The following is a 17,570-nucleotide window of genomic DNA, read 5'->3' as shown; positions in this document are numbered from 1 at the left end:
ATACTCATCATACACCTTTGGAACGTAGCTGGTGCGTTGCACAAGCCAAATGGCATTCTTTTGTACGCATACGTTCCGAAAGAGCATGTGAAAGTCGTTTTTTCTTGGTCTTCTGAAGCAATATGGATTTAGAAATATCCTGAATAGCCATCTAAGAACCAGTAATGAGATTTAACACACAAACGATCAAGTATTTGATCGATGAAGAGCAACGGGGTGACCACTTACACGGGGCTCACCCACTCACTATCCGAAATCGGATAAATAATGTCGGCTTCTAACAACCGGGTGACCTCCTTCTTCACAACCTCTAGAATGGTAGGATTTAGATGCCTTTGAGGTTGCCTAACTGGTTTGGCTCCTTCTTCTAGAAAAATTTGGTGTTTACACACTTGAGGGCTAATGCCAACTAAGTCCGCCAAGCTCTACCCAATGGCCTTCTTGTTCCTCCTCAAGACATTAAGCAACTTCTTCTCCTGTTGGGAGGTAAGCTCCCCTGCAATTATCACCGAGAACTTTTGGTTCTCCTCAAGAAAGGCATATTTTAGGTGGGTTGGGAGTGGCTTCAAATCTGCACTTGGTTCATGGTTAGGCACTTGATCATCCGGTAGCACCGAATGTGGTAAGGTGTCTTCTTCACATACATGGGAACTCCCCACACTTGGGTCTTGAATCATACTCTTTCCATGAAAATCATCTTGGTGAACTTTGGCCACAACATTATCAATCAAATCACACCGGAAGATAGAATGATCCTCCGGTGGGTGTCTCATGGCTTCATCAAGATTAAAACTCACTTCTCTTCCATCGATCTCAAACGAGTAAGCACCCGAAAATACATCCAATTTGAACCGGGAGGTCTTCAAGAACGGTCTCCCAAGTAAGATAGATGATGTCCTCCCGGAGTCACTAGGGGGCATCTTAAGATTATGAAAATCAATTGGGAAGTCCAACCCCTTTATACTCACTAGAACATCCTCCGCAATATCTACCACAGAAATTATGCTTTTATCCGCCAAAACAAACTGGGTGGCCGACTGTTTCAATGGTAGAAGCTTCAAGACCTCATAAACAGACAAAGGCATAATGCTCACACAAGCACCAAGATCACACATGCAATCAACAGATTGTACCCCATCTATGGTGCAAGTCACTAGGCAAGGACCGGGGTCACCATATTTTTCCGGTATATCATCCATTAAAGTGGAAATTGAGGTTCCCAATGGAATAGTTTCTAAATCATGAATCCTCTCCTTGTTCACACATAAGTCCTTTAGAAACTTGGCATATTTAGGGACTTGGCGGATAGCATCAAAGGTAAGAATTGTTACCTCAACTTTCTTGAATATCTCCACTATTTTGGGATCCAACTCAACTTGCTTCTTGGTCTTCCTTGCCAATGTGGAAAATGGGATTGGAGTAGCTTCTTGCAAAACATCTCCATCCTTAGGAATTCCACCCTTTGGTTGTAATCACTTATTCAACTACCTCTTGGATCTCATCCTCCTCTTCGACTTCTTCTATCTCAACCACATCCTTATCTTGAGTGACCTCTATTGGTCTTGGCTCATTGGGACACCTCTCTTATAATTTGGTGTCAGACCTCAAGGAGATAGCATTGATGCCACCCTTGGGGTTGGGTAAAGGTTGAGAGGGTAAGGCACTAGAACTTGGGGGTTGAGTGGTAGAAGTAGAGGATGGTTCCATACGGGAAAGAAGGGCTTGGATACTAGAGGTAAGACCGGTAAGGCTTGAGGCAAGTGTGGTTTGAAGCTCCCTTTGTCCTTGGAGAATGGAGCAGAGTGTCTCATCTTGGTTGGGGAAGAAGAGGCATAAATGATTTGAGGGGCTTGTGGTTGATTGAGTTGAGGTGCTTGCCTTTGATGAGGTGCTTGGTAGGTTTGGTATGGTTTGCCTTGGTTTTGGTGTTGATATGGGGGTTTTGTTGGTATCGGTTTTGTTGGTGGTTGTTATTCCACTTTTGTTTCCCACCATTGTCCCTTCTTCCTTGATTATAGTTGTCCCTCCATCCTTGGTTAGAGTTATCTTGCCAACCTTGATTAAAACTACCCCCTGGATTATCGTTGCCTCCTTGTTGGTGATACCCTTGGTTTAGACGATTATAGTAGGCATTAGTAGCCAGCAAGGTATTATCCTCTTGGAGACTTGGGCATTCATCGGTGTAATGGGAGTAACAAGAGCAAATTCCGCACACTCTTTGGGAGACCAACTGTTAACTTTGTTGTTGTTGAGGAGGTGGAGGTTGTTGTTGATTGAGTTGGAGTTGCTAGAGAATATTTGTCATCTCTCCCAAGGTCTTGGTAAGGGCGACGGTCTCACCACTAGAAGAAACTTCATTTATGGCTCTTGGATGATGGTTTCTTTGTCTAGCATTGATGGGTGGAAAATTACCAATTAAGAATTTAGTGTAGAAATAATGTTGCAACTACAGTTCTTAACCGACGAAAATTTCACTTATGAATTTAGAAAGAATTGTCACAATTTGAGAATAAATTACTGGGAGTAGAATTCCCAGGTCGTCTCCCAACGAGTTGATAAAAGAGTGCAATTTATTGGTTAGGAATTTTTCGAGAAATTTTAGAGTTGGTGAAAAATAAATGGTTATAAATTAAAGCAATAAAAATTAACAAGAGAAATTATGTAATTGAAATAAAAAGCCTTGACCAGGAGAAGATTAATCGAAAGTTCTATCCTTGTTGGATTTTCCCAAGTGTAATAGTAAGAGGTTGTTGTTTTTACTTAGTTAGCCTTTACCGAATAAAGGAAAGTCAAGTAATTGAGCCAACTTTGATTCACAAGTCCTAATCCTTTCCTATGGAAGGATTAGCGTTAGTGACTAGAGAGTTAGCCAAAAACTTCCAATTACAAATTAACACTTGAGTATTCCAACTCAAGGGTCTCCTATTAATCAACTCCAAAGTCAAGTTAAGAGTCTACTCCATTGACATGGATGCCAATTCTGCAAACATATAATGGGAATAGAGACGAGACATGGTAACGAAGATTAATTTAATAAAAACTATTTTTGAAATAATAAATTAAGGGAAGATGATACTCAGACAAATAATGAAATTAAAGGTAAAAATAATTCTTGCATTAATACTTTTTAAAATCAAAGATATCTATATGTAACTCTGAACAGGGTAAATGGGAAATAAAAGAGTAAGGAAATAAGGAAACAAACTAGAATGATAAAGACTTCAACGGAGGTAGTTCTCAATATCCAATCCAAAGGCATAAAACTAGAAATCTATGAATATGAAGAACCCTAGAGGAAGTAGTATTTTTTTCTCCCAGATTCCAAAAACTAAACTAAAACTAAGTGAATAAGAATGTGTGTTGAGTCTCTGCTTGTCCCCTAGCTCTAGTCTGTGTTTCTAGGCTGAAAACTGGATCCAAACTCAGCCTAAAATTGCCCTCAGTGTGTTCTGCAATTTTTGCACGTGACGCACGTCACGCGTATACGTCATTCGCACGCACACGTCGATGGTCTTCTTCGCGTGTCACGCGTACACGTCAGGTACGCGCACGCGTCGCTGTGAAATGCGCCAAGTCATGCGCACGCGTGAGCCATGCTTGCGCGTCGATTCTCGCTGGTCAGCTCCTTAGTTTCTTGTGTTCCTTCCATTCTTGCAAGCCTCCTTTCCATCCTCTAAGTCATTCCTACCCTATAAAGCCTGAAAACACTTAACACACAGATCACGACATCGAATGGTATGAAGGGGAATTAAAGATTGGCAATTTAAAGGCTTAGGAGGCAAGTTTTTAATCATATAACAAAATTGGGAAGAAATTGTAAAATCATGCAAATTGTATGAATAAGTATGCAAAGAATTGATAAAAACAACTTAATTTAGCACAAGATAAACCATAAAATAGTGGTTTATCATACATGTTGGGTGGACTCGGCCAAATCGGTGATTAGTTACCATGCTTCCTTCGCCGTTTTATACTTTGTCAAGGAACCACTGGTTGAGGCATCCAAAAGGATCTTGTCTTGTGGTTTCATTCCTTGGCAAAAGTAGCTAATCAACACTAGAGTATCAATCATATGGTGAGAGCATGAGTCAAGAAGCCTCCGAAACCATTCCCAATACTCGTATAAAGTTTCCATTTCACCTTGGACAATGCATGAAATTTCTTTTCTCAACCTATCCATCACTTCCAGAAGAAAGAATTTATCTAAGAACTCCCTTCTAAGCAAGTTCCAATCACTAACAATCTCATCGGGCAAAGTGTAGAACCACTCTTTGGCTCTTCCCTCAAGAGAGAATGGGAAGGCAAACAACCAAATGAAAACTTCATCGGAACCCTCCCGCCTTGTTATTGAACATACACCTTGAAAGTCTCTAAGGTGTCTAATAGGATCTTGAGCGGAGAGTTCGTGAAACTTGGGTAGAAGATTAATCAAGGCGGTTTTGAGCTCAAAATTAGCATTCAACTCCGGATGACGCACTTGATGCAGTTGAAGAACAAACTCTCTAGAGCACCGACCTCCTTAAAAGTAACTCTTCTTGGAGCGGCCATAGTATCGGTACCTAAATCAATGGAAGAGGTATTAGTAGTATCAATAGAAGAGTAGATAGTTCCTTCCTCGAATGACGCTTCCGATTCAACCTCGAATAAGGTTGGTGAATTGGTAGGAACCCTTTCACCACCTCCAAAGGTTAACCGACACCTGCCTAATATGGAGTAAAGTTCTCTCAATTTCAGGATCAAAAGTAGCTAAGCTCAGATCCGGTAGTGAACGTGTCATTCAATGAAAGAAGCATAGAGCTCATGACAATAAAATGCACTAAACAAAGATTAATCCTAACTAACAATTGAACTAGCAAACAATCAAGAAAAATGCAAGTATTCACATATCAACATATTTACACTAACCAACAACATGGCACATATGCAACTCCCCGACAACAGTGCCATTTTGATGCGCGATATTTTATCGGTATAGAATTTTACCCATAAATTCTGGTCGTGAGTATAGTCTAAACCAACAAGCTATAGCACATCAAACATAGAAAATGTGTGTCCACAATTCAAAATCAATAATCGAGAGTAGTAGTCCCGAGTCATTCTCCCTAGGAGTTGCCTTAAGATACACATCATTGGTTAGGAGTTCTCTTGGTGTTTTGAGATTGGATACGAGAAATGCAAATAGACTTGAATTAAAACAATGAACAAGTAACAATGAGACTAAGGGACACAAGAATTCAAATCAAGCAAGGGTGAATGACAATCAATCAATGTAAAATCCTTGGCTAGGGGTGAGAATTGGAATTCCTATCCTCATGGACTCCATCAATTGTGATAAGAATTGGTTATTGCTCCATTTAGTTAACCTCTAACTATGAAGGAAAGTCAAGTGGAGGTAATCAATTTGAGTCCACAAGTCCTAGTCAAATCCTAAGGAAAGACTGGAGTTAGTGTCATTCAAATCAATTAGCAGTTTCCAATTATCAATCAACAAAAGGCTTTGACAATTCAAGTGTCTCCAATTAGCCAACCCCCAAGCCAAGAGTGAAGATCTACTCCATAACTATAGTAGACATTTTCTCAAGCACTTGGTGAGAAATAATGGAAGACATTGTGAAATTTAGAAGAGGATTCAAAATTAGAGATATCTACTACAAGCAATCAACAACCATAAAGCAATTAACAACAATGAACATGAAATTCCTCAATGCATTAATAGAAATCAAAGTAACAAGATCCAAATCCAAGATCTACAATGTTAGAGTAACAAGAACACTAAAATAAGAGTAGAAGAATGAGATATACAAATTAGAACAATGTAGAATTGAATTAAATTCAGATCTAACCAAAGGATCCAAGTGAAATTGAAATTGAGAAAGCCAAAACCTAGAGAGAAGTTGGAGTTTCTCTCTTTAGAAACATAAACTCCAAAAACTAGCTAAGAAAGTGTGTAATGTGTGAATCCCCTTCAATCCTTGGTCCCTTGGGTCTTTTTCCCTCCAGAATTTAGCTCAAACTGGGCCTGGAGCTACCATGAAATCGCCAGCCACGATTTCATTAAAGAAGTCACGTGCCGAGCGTCATCCGTACGCGTGGGTCACGCGTACGCGTCGTCTGGGTTTTTGCGATCCATGCGTACTTGTCAAATGTGCGTACGCGTCGATGAGATTTCTGCCCAGCCACGCGGAGGCGTCACTTTCCCGTGCAATTCCCAGATCCAAGCTCCCACGCGTGTGTGTCAATGCTAATACTCCAAAGCTCCATTTTTCATGCTCCTTAAACTTATGCATGCTTTCTTCCTCTCTTCTAGACCATTCTTGCCCCTATAAACTTTGAAATCACTCAACAAACAGATCATGGCATCGAATGGTAATAGAGAGAGATAAAAATATGTGGATAAGTGTGATAGAATATTAATAAAACCCCCCAAATTCTATGCAAAATAAACCCTAAAATTGGGGTTCATCAACACCCAAGGTCTCTCCTTTGCTTAGTTAGCCTGGCGTGCCATGCCTTCGAACTCAAGTGGCACGCCCAAGTTCTTCCCTTTGCTCTTCTTCCCTGGAATCTTGAACTAACGTGGCACGCCCAGGTCTGGCGTGCCACGCCCAGGTCTGGCGTGCCACGCCCATAATAAGCACTTCATCCTTCCTCTCTGGAAAACAACACTGGCGTGCCATGCCCAGTAAGTGGCATGCCACGCCCATAATAAGGCTTCCTCATTTCTCTCTAGAAAACAACACTGGAGTGCCACGCCCAGTAGGTAGCGTACCACGCCCATAATAAGGCTTCCTCATTCTTCTCTGGAAAACAACACTGGCATCCCACGCCCAGTAGGTGGCCTGTCACGCCCATAATAAGGCTTTCTCATTCTTCTCTGGAAAATAACACTAGCGTGTCACGCCCATAATAAGGCATAAAAGAGTTCCCCTGGTCCAGTGACTGGCGTGCCACGCTGATGACTTGCATCATTTACTCCTTTTCTTATCTACAAGGATCATAAAAAGAGTATAATCTCATTAATCAATGAAATTTTATGAACCAAATTATATATATTATGGTACATTACTTTGAAATGGGTTTGTGCTGAATTTTAGGTGAAAAAAGCAACAAAAGGGAAAGAAAATAACAAATAAAGCTGGGCGTGCCACTTGAAGCTCTGGGCGTGGCACGCCAAGCTTTTCAACCAACTCTCAACAATGGGCATGCCACTTGAAGCTCTGGACGTGGCATGCCAGGCCAACATTCCAGCAAAGAAGGTTGAAGAATTTTACATGGGCGTGCCACTTGGAGCTCTGGGCGTGGCACGCCAAGTATTGGACGTGCCACACCAGGGCATATGCCAGCCTGACCTCCTCTCATTCAAATGAAGATATCTTGAGCTAAACAACTCCAAATGAGATAATTCTAGTACCATTAGAAAGTAGACATCCAGGACTTTCCAACCATATATAACACTTTATAATGGACATTGGAATTGAGGGAGATTTGACCCCAAAAGAACAAGGAGAAAAACACGTCACTGCAGAGTTACTAGCCTGACCTCTTCATCTTCAAAGAAACATAACTTGAGTTGTAGAGGTCTAAATGATCTAATTTTGGTGGCATTGGAAAGATGAACATCAAGAGCTTTCCAACGATATATAACACTATAGGGTGAACGTTAAAACTAGAGGTGAAAAAGGCCATTATTTCAGTTGCAAAAGCTGGGCGTGCCACTTGATATCGAAGACGTGGCACGCCAGCTCTATTTTCATAATGGGCATGGCACACAAGGTTTTAGGCGTGGCATGCAGTTCTAATGGCCAGAGAGCATGATTTTATGCATCATTGAAGGCGTGGCACGCCAAAGAGTGGGCGTGGCACGCTGGGGTACTGACAGACTGACCTTTTCAACTTCAAATAGGCATAACTTGAGCTATGGAGGTCCAAATGAGTTGATTCCAGAGGCATTGGAAAGCTAACATCCAGGGCATTCCAACAATATATAATAATTCATAGAGGACATTCAATTTGAGGCCCAAAAAAATCCATCAATTCAGCATTGCAAAGTGGGTCATACTCTAAAGGGAAAAATCAAGTGGGAGTGGCACTTGAAATCACACACCAACTTCTCCCTGCAGCCCCCAACCTTCAATCAAGCCCATTCCAACTCTCATTCAAGCCACAATTGTCAACCAATCAAGGCCACAAAAAGCATCTAGAATAGTTTATTTTCATTTTATTGTAATTTGCTTTTAATTTCATTTTAAATTTGTAATTTAGGAGAGCCTATATAAAGGCCTTAGTTTCATAGAATTAGGTATGCTGGATTGGGGGAGTCTTCGAACCCTCTCTATTCACCATCAGCTTCCTTTCTTTTCTTTCTTACTTTTGTAAATATCTTTTAGTTATGAATCACTAACTCTTTCCATTGGGAAAGAGAGCTCTATTACTATTTGATGGATTGATTATTTTTATTCTTCTTCTTCTATTCATCTCTCTTTGATTTACTAGAAAGAATTTCGTTCTTCATTCTAGCATTCAATTATCTTGGAAAAGAGATTGAATGCAATTGGGTTTTATGGGTACCTTGGAAGAGGAAACATAAAACCATGCTTAAAATTCTTTCTCACACTTGAGTAGGATCTGGGTTTTGGTGTTTGGATATGGTGACATATAATCTTCCCTCTACTTGGACCTATGAGGATGTGTGGTATAATCAAGGAACAAGCTTCATCTCTTCTCATGAGCAATTAGACCAAGGAATTGGCTATTGATCAAGATTTGAGAGATGAGTTGCATGATTGAAGATGAGATGAAATCAACTAATCTGGAGAATGCAATATCTCTTGATCCCAATGCTTATTTCATCTTTCTTTCTTTTACTTACTTTATGGTTATTTACATTTTCTGCACTTTACATTTCCAGCACTTTACTTTCTTGTACTTTACTTTCCTTGCCATTTACTTTCTTACACTTATTGCTTTCTTTTACTTTTATGTCATTTACGTTTCTTGTTTCTTATCACTCAAAATTGAATAGTATAACTAGGATAATCAACTAATTATTATTTGCTTTAATCCGTTAATCTCTATGGTATTCGACCCTACTCCTAGTGGGTTATTACTTAACGATATTTGGTGCGCTTCCCAAAGAACGGATTCATTTTATATGGGGAGTGAATTCCGGTCATCACACGCCCAGCATTCAAGTGGCATGCCCATGGTTATCTTTATCTTGGCATGCCACGCCTTAAGTCCCAAGTGGCATGCCCAGTCTTCTTCTTCCTAGGGTGCTAGAGTTGGTGTTCCACGCCTTCGACAACAAGTGGCATGCCCAGTGTTGGTGCTTAAGCTCTGCAAGCATTGGCGTGCCACGCCTAGGACCCAAGTGGCACGCCCAATGTTGATACTTCCTCCATGTTCCTCTGGTCAAACGTATTGGCGTGCCACGCCTTCGAGTTCAAGTGGCACGCCCCTTGTTGGTGTGAGCTCCTTCAAGCTTGGCGTGCCACGCCTTGAACCCAAGTGGCACGCCCAAGTCATGAGTAGAGTTGGCATGCCACGCCTTCAAGCTTATGTGGCATGCCCAGTGTTAAACCTTCAAGTCCCCTTTCAAGACCAATGAACTGGCGTGCCATGCCTTCAAACCCAAGTGGCATGCCCAGTGTTGACTAGGGGGTTGGCGTGCCATGCCCCCTTTATGGTCTTCAAAAGTGCTCTCTAGAAAGTATAATTGGCGTGCCACGCCTAGCCCTGGCATGCTACGCCCATATTAATGCTCCATGAATCCTTTTTTGGAATTGTCAACTAGCGTGCCACGCCCTATTGCTGGCGTGCCACGCCTATACTATTTGGTGGCATTTGTACTAAGTGGCACGCCCAGCTTCTTTTTCTTGTTTCCTCCTTCCTTTGTTGCTCTTTTCACCTAAAATTCAACACATGCTCATTTCAAAGCAATGTACCATAATATTCACCATTAACTCATGAAATTGCATTGATTGAATGAGATTACACCCTTTTTATGGTCCTTTTAGGTAGGAGAAAGAGGTAGATGATGCAAGTCATCAAAGGGTCATCCTTAGCATCTACTTGTTATGTCATCTATGTCTAGTTGTTTCATTATGGATTACTCACTTCCCAAACTTCATTCTATGGTTCTATACTCACTCTTCATTTCTTATTTTTTTATTAATCTCACTTAAGTCATAGTTCCTACTTTTGTTTTGCAAGCAACTCATCATTAACTCCTTTTGGAAACAAACTAAATTTATTGATATTGTAAAGCTTAACATTTAAAATTATCTTTCTCAAAATAAAACTCACAACCTAAGGACTCATAAAATCATTCTTACTTCAGAAAAGAAAACAACAACTATCATAATAAAAGAAACTACTAGGCAATCAAATTAGACAATTTCTTCCAAATGGAACACAACAACCTTTGCTTGTCATGATGCTTCTCACTTGATCAGTGCATTGGTCCCTTCCCCTTATCCTTTTTCTTGGAGGATTCATCACCATTTTTCTTTGTTGAGGCTCCTTCTTGTGCTTGAGTATCCTTTGGCTTCCAAAAGCCTAGCCTCCTTATGAAAGTCCTTTCATCCTCCTTATTCTTAGCGAAAATCTCCTCTTGCCTAGCGCTTAGCTCTTCCGTCCCTTGTACAAATGTGTGATAGTTTGGATTCAGGGTGGCTACCACATTGCACAGGTGATTCAGCTTTGCTTGTGTGTTTATATTATATTTCCTTCTTCAAGTGGTTCTAGCCTCATAAAAGGACTTAAACTCAGCAAGGTTCCTTTGTTGAACCATTTGTTGCTCCATAATTTTGTTGAGGCTGCCTTGTATTTCTCCCCAATAGAATTGCCCTTGCTGTTCCGTGATTTGATCCACATTTCCTTGAAGCTACTGGATGCTCTCTTGCATTTGTTCCTAGTGCTTTTGTTGCTCCATAAGTTGGTTGATGTCTCCCTGCATGTGGTGGATGTTCCCCTGCATCTCCTCCCAATTGAAACCTTTTGGAAATTGTGCTTGAACTTGTGGAATTGGTGCTTGGACATATGGCTCTTCTTGTTGTAGTGGCTCTTGTGATGCTTGCACATGAGCTCTCTACTCTCTTGCCCTTTGTAGTGGATTGACAGCCACCACTTTTTCCATCTTCTTGGCAGTTATTGGCTTGTCTTGCTCTAGCAATGTCTCATCTATACTAGTTTCCACTCCTACTTCATCACATAATTGCTTAATGATGCTTGGGAAAGCTAGCCTTGTGCTGTCCTTGGTGGTTGTTAGCATCCTATGGATGTTGTTTACAATTATCTCTCCCACATTTACCTTCTCCCCTTTCATGATGCTATAGATTAGCACTGCCCTTTCTATGGTTACCTCTGAGGTGTTGGAGGTAGGGTTGAGGGACCTCCTTACAAAGTCCAGCCATCCTCTTACTTGAGGACACAAATCTCTCCTCCTCAGTTGGCTTGGCTTCTCGTCCTTGTCCTTGATCCACTCAGTGTTGAGAACACAAATTTCATTTAGAATATCTTCAAAGCCCAGATCAAGTTGCTTTATTCTTTCTTCATAGCTACAAGAGGATCTTGTGTTCCTTACTTCTAACATTCTCCCTAAGTTTGCAAGGCTGTAATCAATATCTTTCTTCCTCACAAAACTTAGATAAGTGAGTTGTTGCCTTGGCTGTGGAACAGCATTAGCATAAAACTCTCTTACCAAGCTCACCACCACCTTCTTTGGTGGATTGCACAATATTGCCCAGCCCATAATATTAGTCTCAATGTTGATTTTTCTGTGCTCATCTCTTCCAAGTTGGAAGCCAACCTTTAGGATGATTTGCCTCTCACTCACCCACCCAAAGAATTGGTTTTAGTGGAAGAATGAGAGGAACTTATGCTCATTGTAGCTTGAAGAGCCAGAGGTTTCCTTGGTCTTTATCTTCTTTGAGCCAAAGATCTTTGGTGGTGCTATTTATGGAGTATGATAAAGAGGTGGTAGAAGAAAGAAGAAGAAGAAAAGCACAGCAAAAGGGATTTTTGCTCAACACCAAACTTAGGACTTAATTGTCCTAATTAAGAAAAGAAAATAAGAAAGTAAAGAAGGGAGAGTAGGAGTTTCGGAGGAGAGAAGGGATGTGTGGGTATGGTGTGATGAGGAGGGGTGGGTGAATGCAATATATAGGGAGGGAAAGAAGAGTCTGGAAGGGTATGTAATTTATGGCAAACTTGAATTTTTAGGATGGGAATTGGCGCCTAGCGTGGGAGAAGCGCCACTTGAAAGTGGTTCAACTTTCTTTAGATTGTGAGTTCCAAAGTGTGAAGTACACTTTGACTCCCCTCTCTTGATGAATGATCAATACCTTGTGGGCCCCGCCACTTCCTGAAATTGTAGTTACAAATTTCACATTAGTGATCAAAGGGTTGTTTCATTTTCTTCCAAATAATTGGTATTTATTTTGTGTGTCTTTTTGACATCTAACTTAAGTTCATTGCATCTGATAACTGGTGCTCATGATTGGACTTTATTATATTTATTATGAGTGGAAGAAATTTAATTCTTTATACCCTTCCACTTCCACCCTATGTGTACACAATTAAGTAACCTCTTTCATTTATCTCACCATGTTATTGGGTGCATTAAAATACCAACTTATTGGGCTTAATTTGAATGCGTGATAAACCCCTTTGTAGGGTTTATCTTGTGTTAAATTTAGAGTATTTTGATAACCTTTTCTCACATTTATTTAATGAAATAGCATGATTTTCTGATTGTCTCTGTATTTGTGCTTAGATGTAAAAATATGCTTTTTAGACCTTTAATTTGATAGTTTTAATCTTCCTTTGATTCCACTAGATGTCTTGATGTGTTTGCTAGTGATTTTAGGTTGAGAAAGGGCCAGGAAGGGATCAAAGGAGTGAAAGGAAAGCATACAAAATGGGGAAATCATGAAAAGCCAAAAATTTGGAAAAGTCCATGGGCGCGCACGCGCACTATGCGCTTATGCGCAGATCGCAAAATTCTTCAGGGACACGCACGCACACTGTGCACGTACGCACCGAAGACCGCACGTGATTTTTAAACAGGAACATGTGCCTGGCAATTTTGGAGGGTTTCTAGCCCCATTTGGAGCTGAGTTTTTGGCGGAAAAAGGCTAAAAAGACCAAGGGATGAAGGGGAAGGCATCATGTAGAATCATACACACACATTAGGCTAGGTTTTAGTTTTGTTTTAAAGAGAGAAGCTCTCACTTCTCTCTAGAATTAGGATTAGGGTTAGGTTTAGATCTTAGATCTAGGTTTTAATTCATACTCTCTTCTTCTTTTTCTTAATTCTTTGTTGTTACAATCATCATTCTTCTATTGTTTATTATTACTTTCTTCTACTTTGTTTGTAGATCTACTTTTGTTCATTCTATTTTCTTTTAATGTAATTTGAGGTAATTCATGTAGATCTTGTTTTCTTTGATTGTTGTTGTTGATTTCTTACATTCAATTATTGTTAGATTCTATTCTTGTTATCAATTTACTATGCTTTTCTTTTGTGCCTCTCAAGTGTTTGATGAAATGCTTGGTTGGATTTTAGTATAGATTTTATTCCTCTTGGCTTAGGTGGAGTAATTAGTGACGCTTGAGTTATCTAATTCCCTTGTTGATTGCTAATTAGAAGTTGCTAATTGATTTGGATACCACTAACGCTAGTCTTTCCCTTGGGAATTGGCTAGGACTTGTGGAATCAATTTGATTCATCCACTTGACTTTCCTCCATGGTTAGAGGTTAACTAAGTGGTAGCAATGAACAATTTGTAGTCACAATTGAGGAGGATAACTAGGATAGGACTTCTAGTTCTCATATCTTGCCAAGAGCCTTTTTAGCTATTAGTTTAATTCATTGCCTACATTTCCTGTCTCTTATAAAAAAAACCCCAAACATACCTCATAACCAATAACAAGACACTTCATTGCAATTCCTAGGGAGAACAACCCGAGGTTTCAATACTTCGGTTTATAGATTTTAGGGGTTTGTTACTTGTGACAAACAAATTTTTATATGAAATGATTAATGTTGGTTTAGAAACTATATTGCAACGAGAGTTTATTGTGAATTCTAAACCACACAAAAGTCCCATTATTAAAATGGCACCGTTGCTGGAGAATTGCAATGGTGTTATGTTCTTGGTTATTGTACATATGTGAATATTGTGAATAGTTTGCTTGTTTGATTTAGTAGCTAGATTTTATTTGTGCCTTTTATTTTTGTCTTTGCTATCATGAATTTTCACCCTCTTGGCAATGAGTTTGATTCTAATTGTGTTATAGGAAATGTGAGCTTCAATGACCACATGTATCAAGGATGGAACCAACAAAGATGGGAGGAGCCTCAAGGAATTGATCACTCCTATTGGCAACAACCTCCGGATACTTATAGGTACAATCACCATCCTAATGCATGTCAATTTAATGGCTATGGTGAATATTCTTGTGCCAATCAATTACCACTATCATATGCCTATGACTCTTGTCCTCAACATGAACATCAACCATACTCACAAGCATTTCCATACCAAGCATCTTCCTATGACCCATATCCATCATATGACCAATCACCCATACCATACTCTCATGACCATTATGAGCAAGAACCTTTAGAACCACCACAACCCTATCAAGATTACTACCATGAACCACCTCAATATTCACCATCTCCATACCCTTACCAAGAAGAACCACCTTCCTACTATGAACCCTCTCTCCAAAATAATGAACCTTTCTATCCACCCCAAGCCCCAAGAGATGATTCTCTTACCTTGCTACTTCAAGGCCAAGCAGATATGCAAAGGAACACCCTAGAGTTTGTGACTAATTTGACTAAGGTAGTGCATACTTTAGCCTACCAATGCTTGAATACTCAAGGTGTTTCCGTGGCCACATGTGAAAAATCAAAAGAAGAGCAAAGTATGAAGGAGAAATTGGAAAATCTGGTGGAAAAAAAGGAGGAGTCCAACTTTGTATTGGAGCAATTGGAGAAGCCTAGGGTCATTGAAGAAAAGGAAGAAGTAGTTGAAGATCTAGGAGATGCGGAACTACCATGGAAGTCTCAACAACCTCCAGAGCATATCAAGATTGAAGAATATGAGAAGGTTGATCAAGAGATGGATTTAATCATCAATGATTTCTTATCAATAATTGAATCCTCTCCCATGGGACATGAAATTGAAGCTATTGAGGACAACTCAACACCAAATATTGTTGACAATCTCATTGAAGACTCTTCCATAAAAGGTGAAGTTGATATGGAAGTAGATTTCACGCAACCTCCTAAGTTTGATTTGATTGAAGATAAGGAGGAATTGGGAGAAGTCAACAAGAAAGAAGAAGATGAAAGAAGTTGTCAAGAGGTGGAAATATACAAAGAAGAGCAAAAGGAAACCGACCGTGCATTGTCTAAGTGTGGAGAGGTTTCCCTCCCAAGCCACCATCCAACATACCATTCAAGTGGGTAAAACTCTCACTCTTAAACTTCACTTTCTCACTTGAATATGGCTTGATTGAAAATGATGGACAACTTAGAGCTCTTTGTGAAATTAAGAGTAGAAAGGAGTTGTGTAGTGGTTGGAAGTTAGGAATTAGGCTCATTGAGGTCAAAGTTTCAAGGCATGGGGACCATGATTGGATGAATGCTACTTCACATGGGTCTAGGAAGAAAGCTTGGTGTGCTAGAGAGAATTCCATTTGTCAATCGCCCAAACGGAAATTTTATGAAGATCAACTCGAAGACGGGTGCGAAAATAAGATATGGGATCCCAGATCGAAGCACGAAGACCAACTTTGGGAGCTCATATCTTGGGTGGAACTCCATCCAAACTTGGTGAAGACGGTTGGAACTTCTGTCAACCATTTGAGAAGTGAAGATCCTTGGAGATTCAAGGATGAGAATAAGCATAAGCCACCATGACAAAGAACTTCTCAAATGTCCAACTTAAGGACTTGAACTAAAAGTGCTAGGTGGGAGACACCCCCACCATGGTAAACTCTTTCCACCCTCTTGCAATTTTGCTTAATAAGTGAATTGAGTTACCATTGTAGTTAGTTTTTCTTTCCATATACTTGGTTCAATAAATTAGTTGTAGGTTGCTTGTGGGGCAAGTAACCCGTGCTCATATTTGATAATTCTCAAAAAGCCAAAAAGATTGTTGCTATTTTTTTTTGGAGTTAATTTTGAGCTATAGGTAGTGTTAAAAAGGGTTTAAGCTGTTTTTGCCTTTTCTGAAAAAAAAATTTGTCAAGGACGCGTACGCACGCTGTGCGCGTGCGTGCCCATACGCATATGCAGGCCCATACTCTTTCCAGAGAGTTGGGCCAATCTCGTGCCAACTCTGGGCTAATGGCACAACCGAGTGTACGCGTGCGCGCACTACGCGCATACGCGCCAATATCCAAATTTTGCAAATGCGCGCGCCTGCGCACATGGCGCGTGTGCGTCGATTCGCCAAAACCATTTCCAGGCCAATGATCCGAGACTTGTGCCAGCTCTGGGCTCGCATTAAGCATTTAGCCCAACTCCCGTTCGCACGGACGCGCACTGTACACGTCCGCACCCATACCTATATCTGCTGTCTATGCGCGCACGCACTTGCCGCTTCCGCGCCCCTTGACGTAGCGGAAATTGGCAAGTTAAGAAATTATTATAAGAAATGCGTTGTAAGTATAGTTCTTAACCAACCAAAAATCCGCTTATCAATTTAGAAGGGGTTGTCACAAAATTAGAATTAAAATACTGGGAGTATGAATCCCAGGTCGTCTCCCAACGAGTTGCAGAAAGGTGTGCTATTTTATTAATCAGATGTTTTCTAAAATGGTTTGAATTGATAAACAGGAAATTAAATCAGAGAGTATATGTAATTTAAATAAAAACTTTGACCGGGAGTAGATTAGTTGGAAGCCCTATCCTTGATGGGGTTCTCCCAAGATCAAAATGATAATTGAAGATTGTTCTGCTTAGTTATCCTTTACTAGGTAGAGGAAAGTCAAGTAAGTTGGAAGGCAATTTCTATTCACAAGTCCTAATCCTCTCTCTTGGGAGGGACTAGTGTCAGTGACTAGAGGGTGATCCAACAATAAATCCAATTACAATTTTTTTCTTGAGTGTTCCAACTCAAGGTTCTCCTTTCAATCATCTCCCAATCAAGTTATGGAACTACTCGCTCATTATGAATGTAAATTTCACAAAATAAGGAAGAGAAATAAAGAGAAACATGATAAATAATAATAATCAAAGAGACCAATTGAAGATAAAAATAATTCTTGTATTAATAAATTCTAAAAATAATCCAATAGTAACTCTGAATAAATTAAGGACATGGAAGAGTAAGAGACAAGTGAGGAAACAAACTAGAATGACGAAGTCTTGGCGAAGGTAATAACTCTTCTCAATATCCCAATCCAAAAAGCAATAAAAACGAAATCCTAAGAACTATGAATGTGTAGAGAGAAAACCTAGAGGAGGAGTAAAGTTGGATCTAAAACTCAACTTATGCGGAATGAATTGTTGTTTTTGGTCTCTGCATGTTCCCTGGATCTAATCTGCT

The 17,570-nt window shown here is 40.1% G+C and overlaps 1 protein-coding gene across 1 annotated transcript; it reads right to left on the bottom strand.

Moving 5' to 3' along the window:
* Positions 426 to 1,199, bottom strand: LOC107620690. Its single transcript, XM_016322819.1, has one exon. The coding sequence runs from the start codon at positions 1,197 to 1,199 to the stop codon at positions 426 to 428; it is 774 nt and encodes a 257-aa protein (XP_016178305.1).

Source organism: Arachis ipaensis, chromosome B10 (assembly GCF_000816755.2).
Source record: "Arachis ipaensis cultivar K30076 chromosome B10, Araip1.1, whole genome shotgun sequence".
Classification (NCBI taxonomy): Eukaryota; Viridiplantae; Streptophyta; class Magnoliopsida; order Fabales; family Fabaceae; genus Arachis; species Arachis ipaensis.
Note: the sequence above shows the minus strand (reverse complement) of the source record. Positions and strands in the feature narration are given on the sequence as shown.

Bases quoted from the DNA above. Each gene is read 5' to 3' on its own strand.
- LOC107620690 (XM_016322819.1), bottom strand. From the start codon at position 1,199: ATGGATGATATACCGGAAAAATATGGTGACCCCGGTCCTTGCCTAGTG.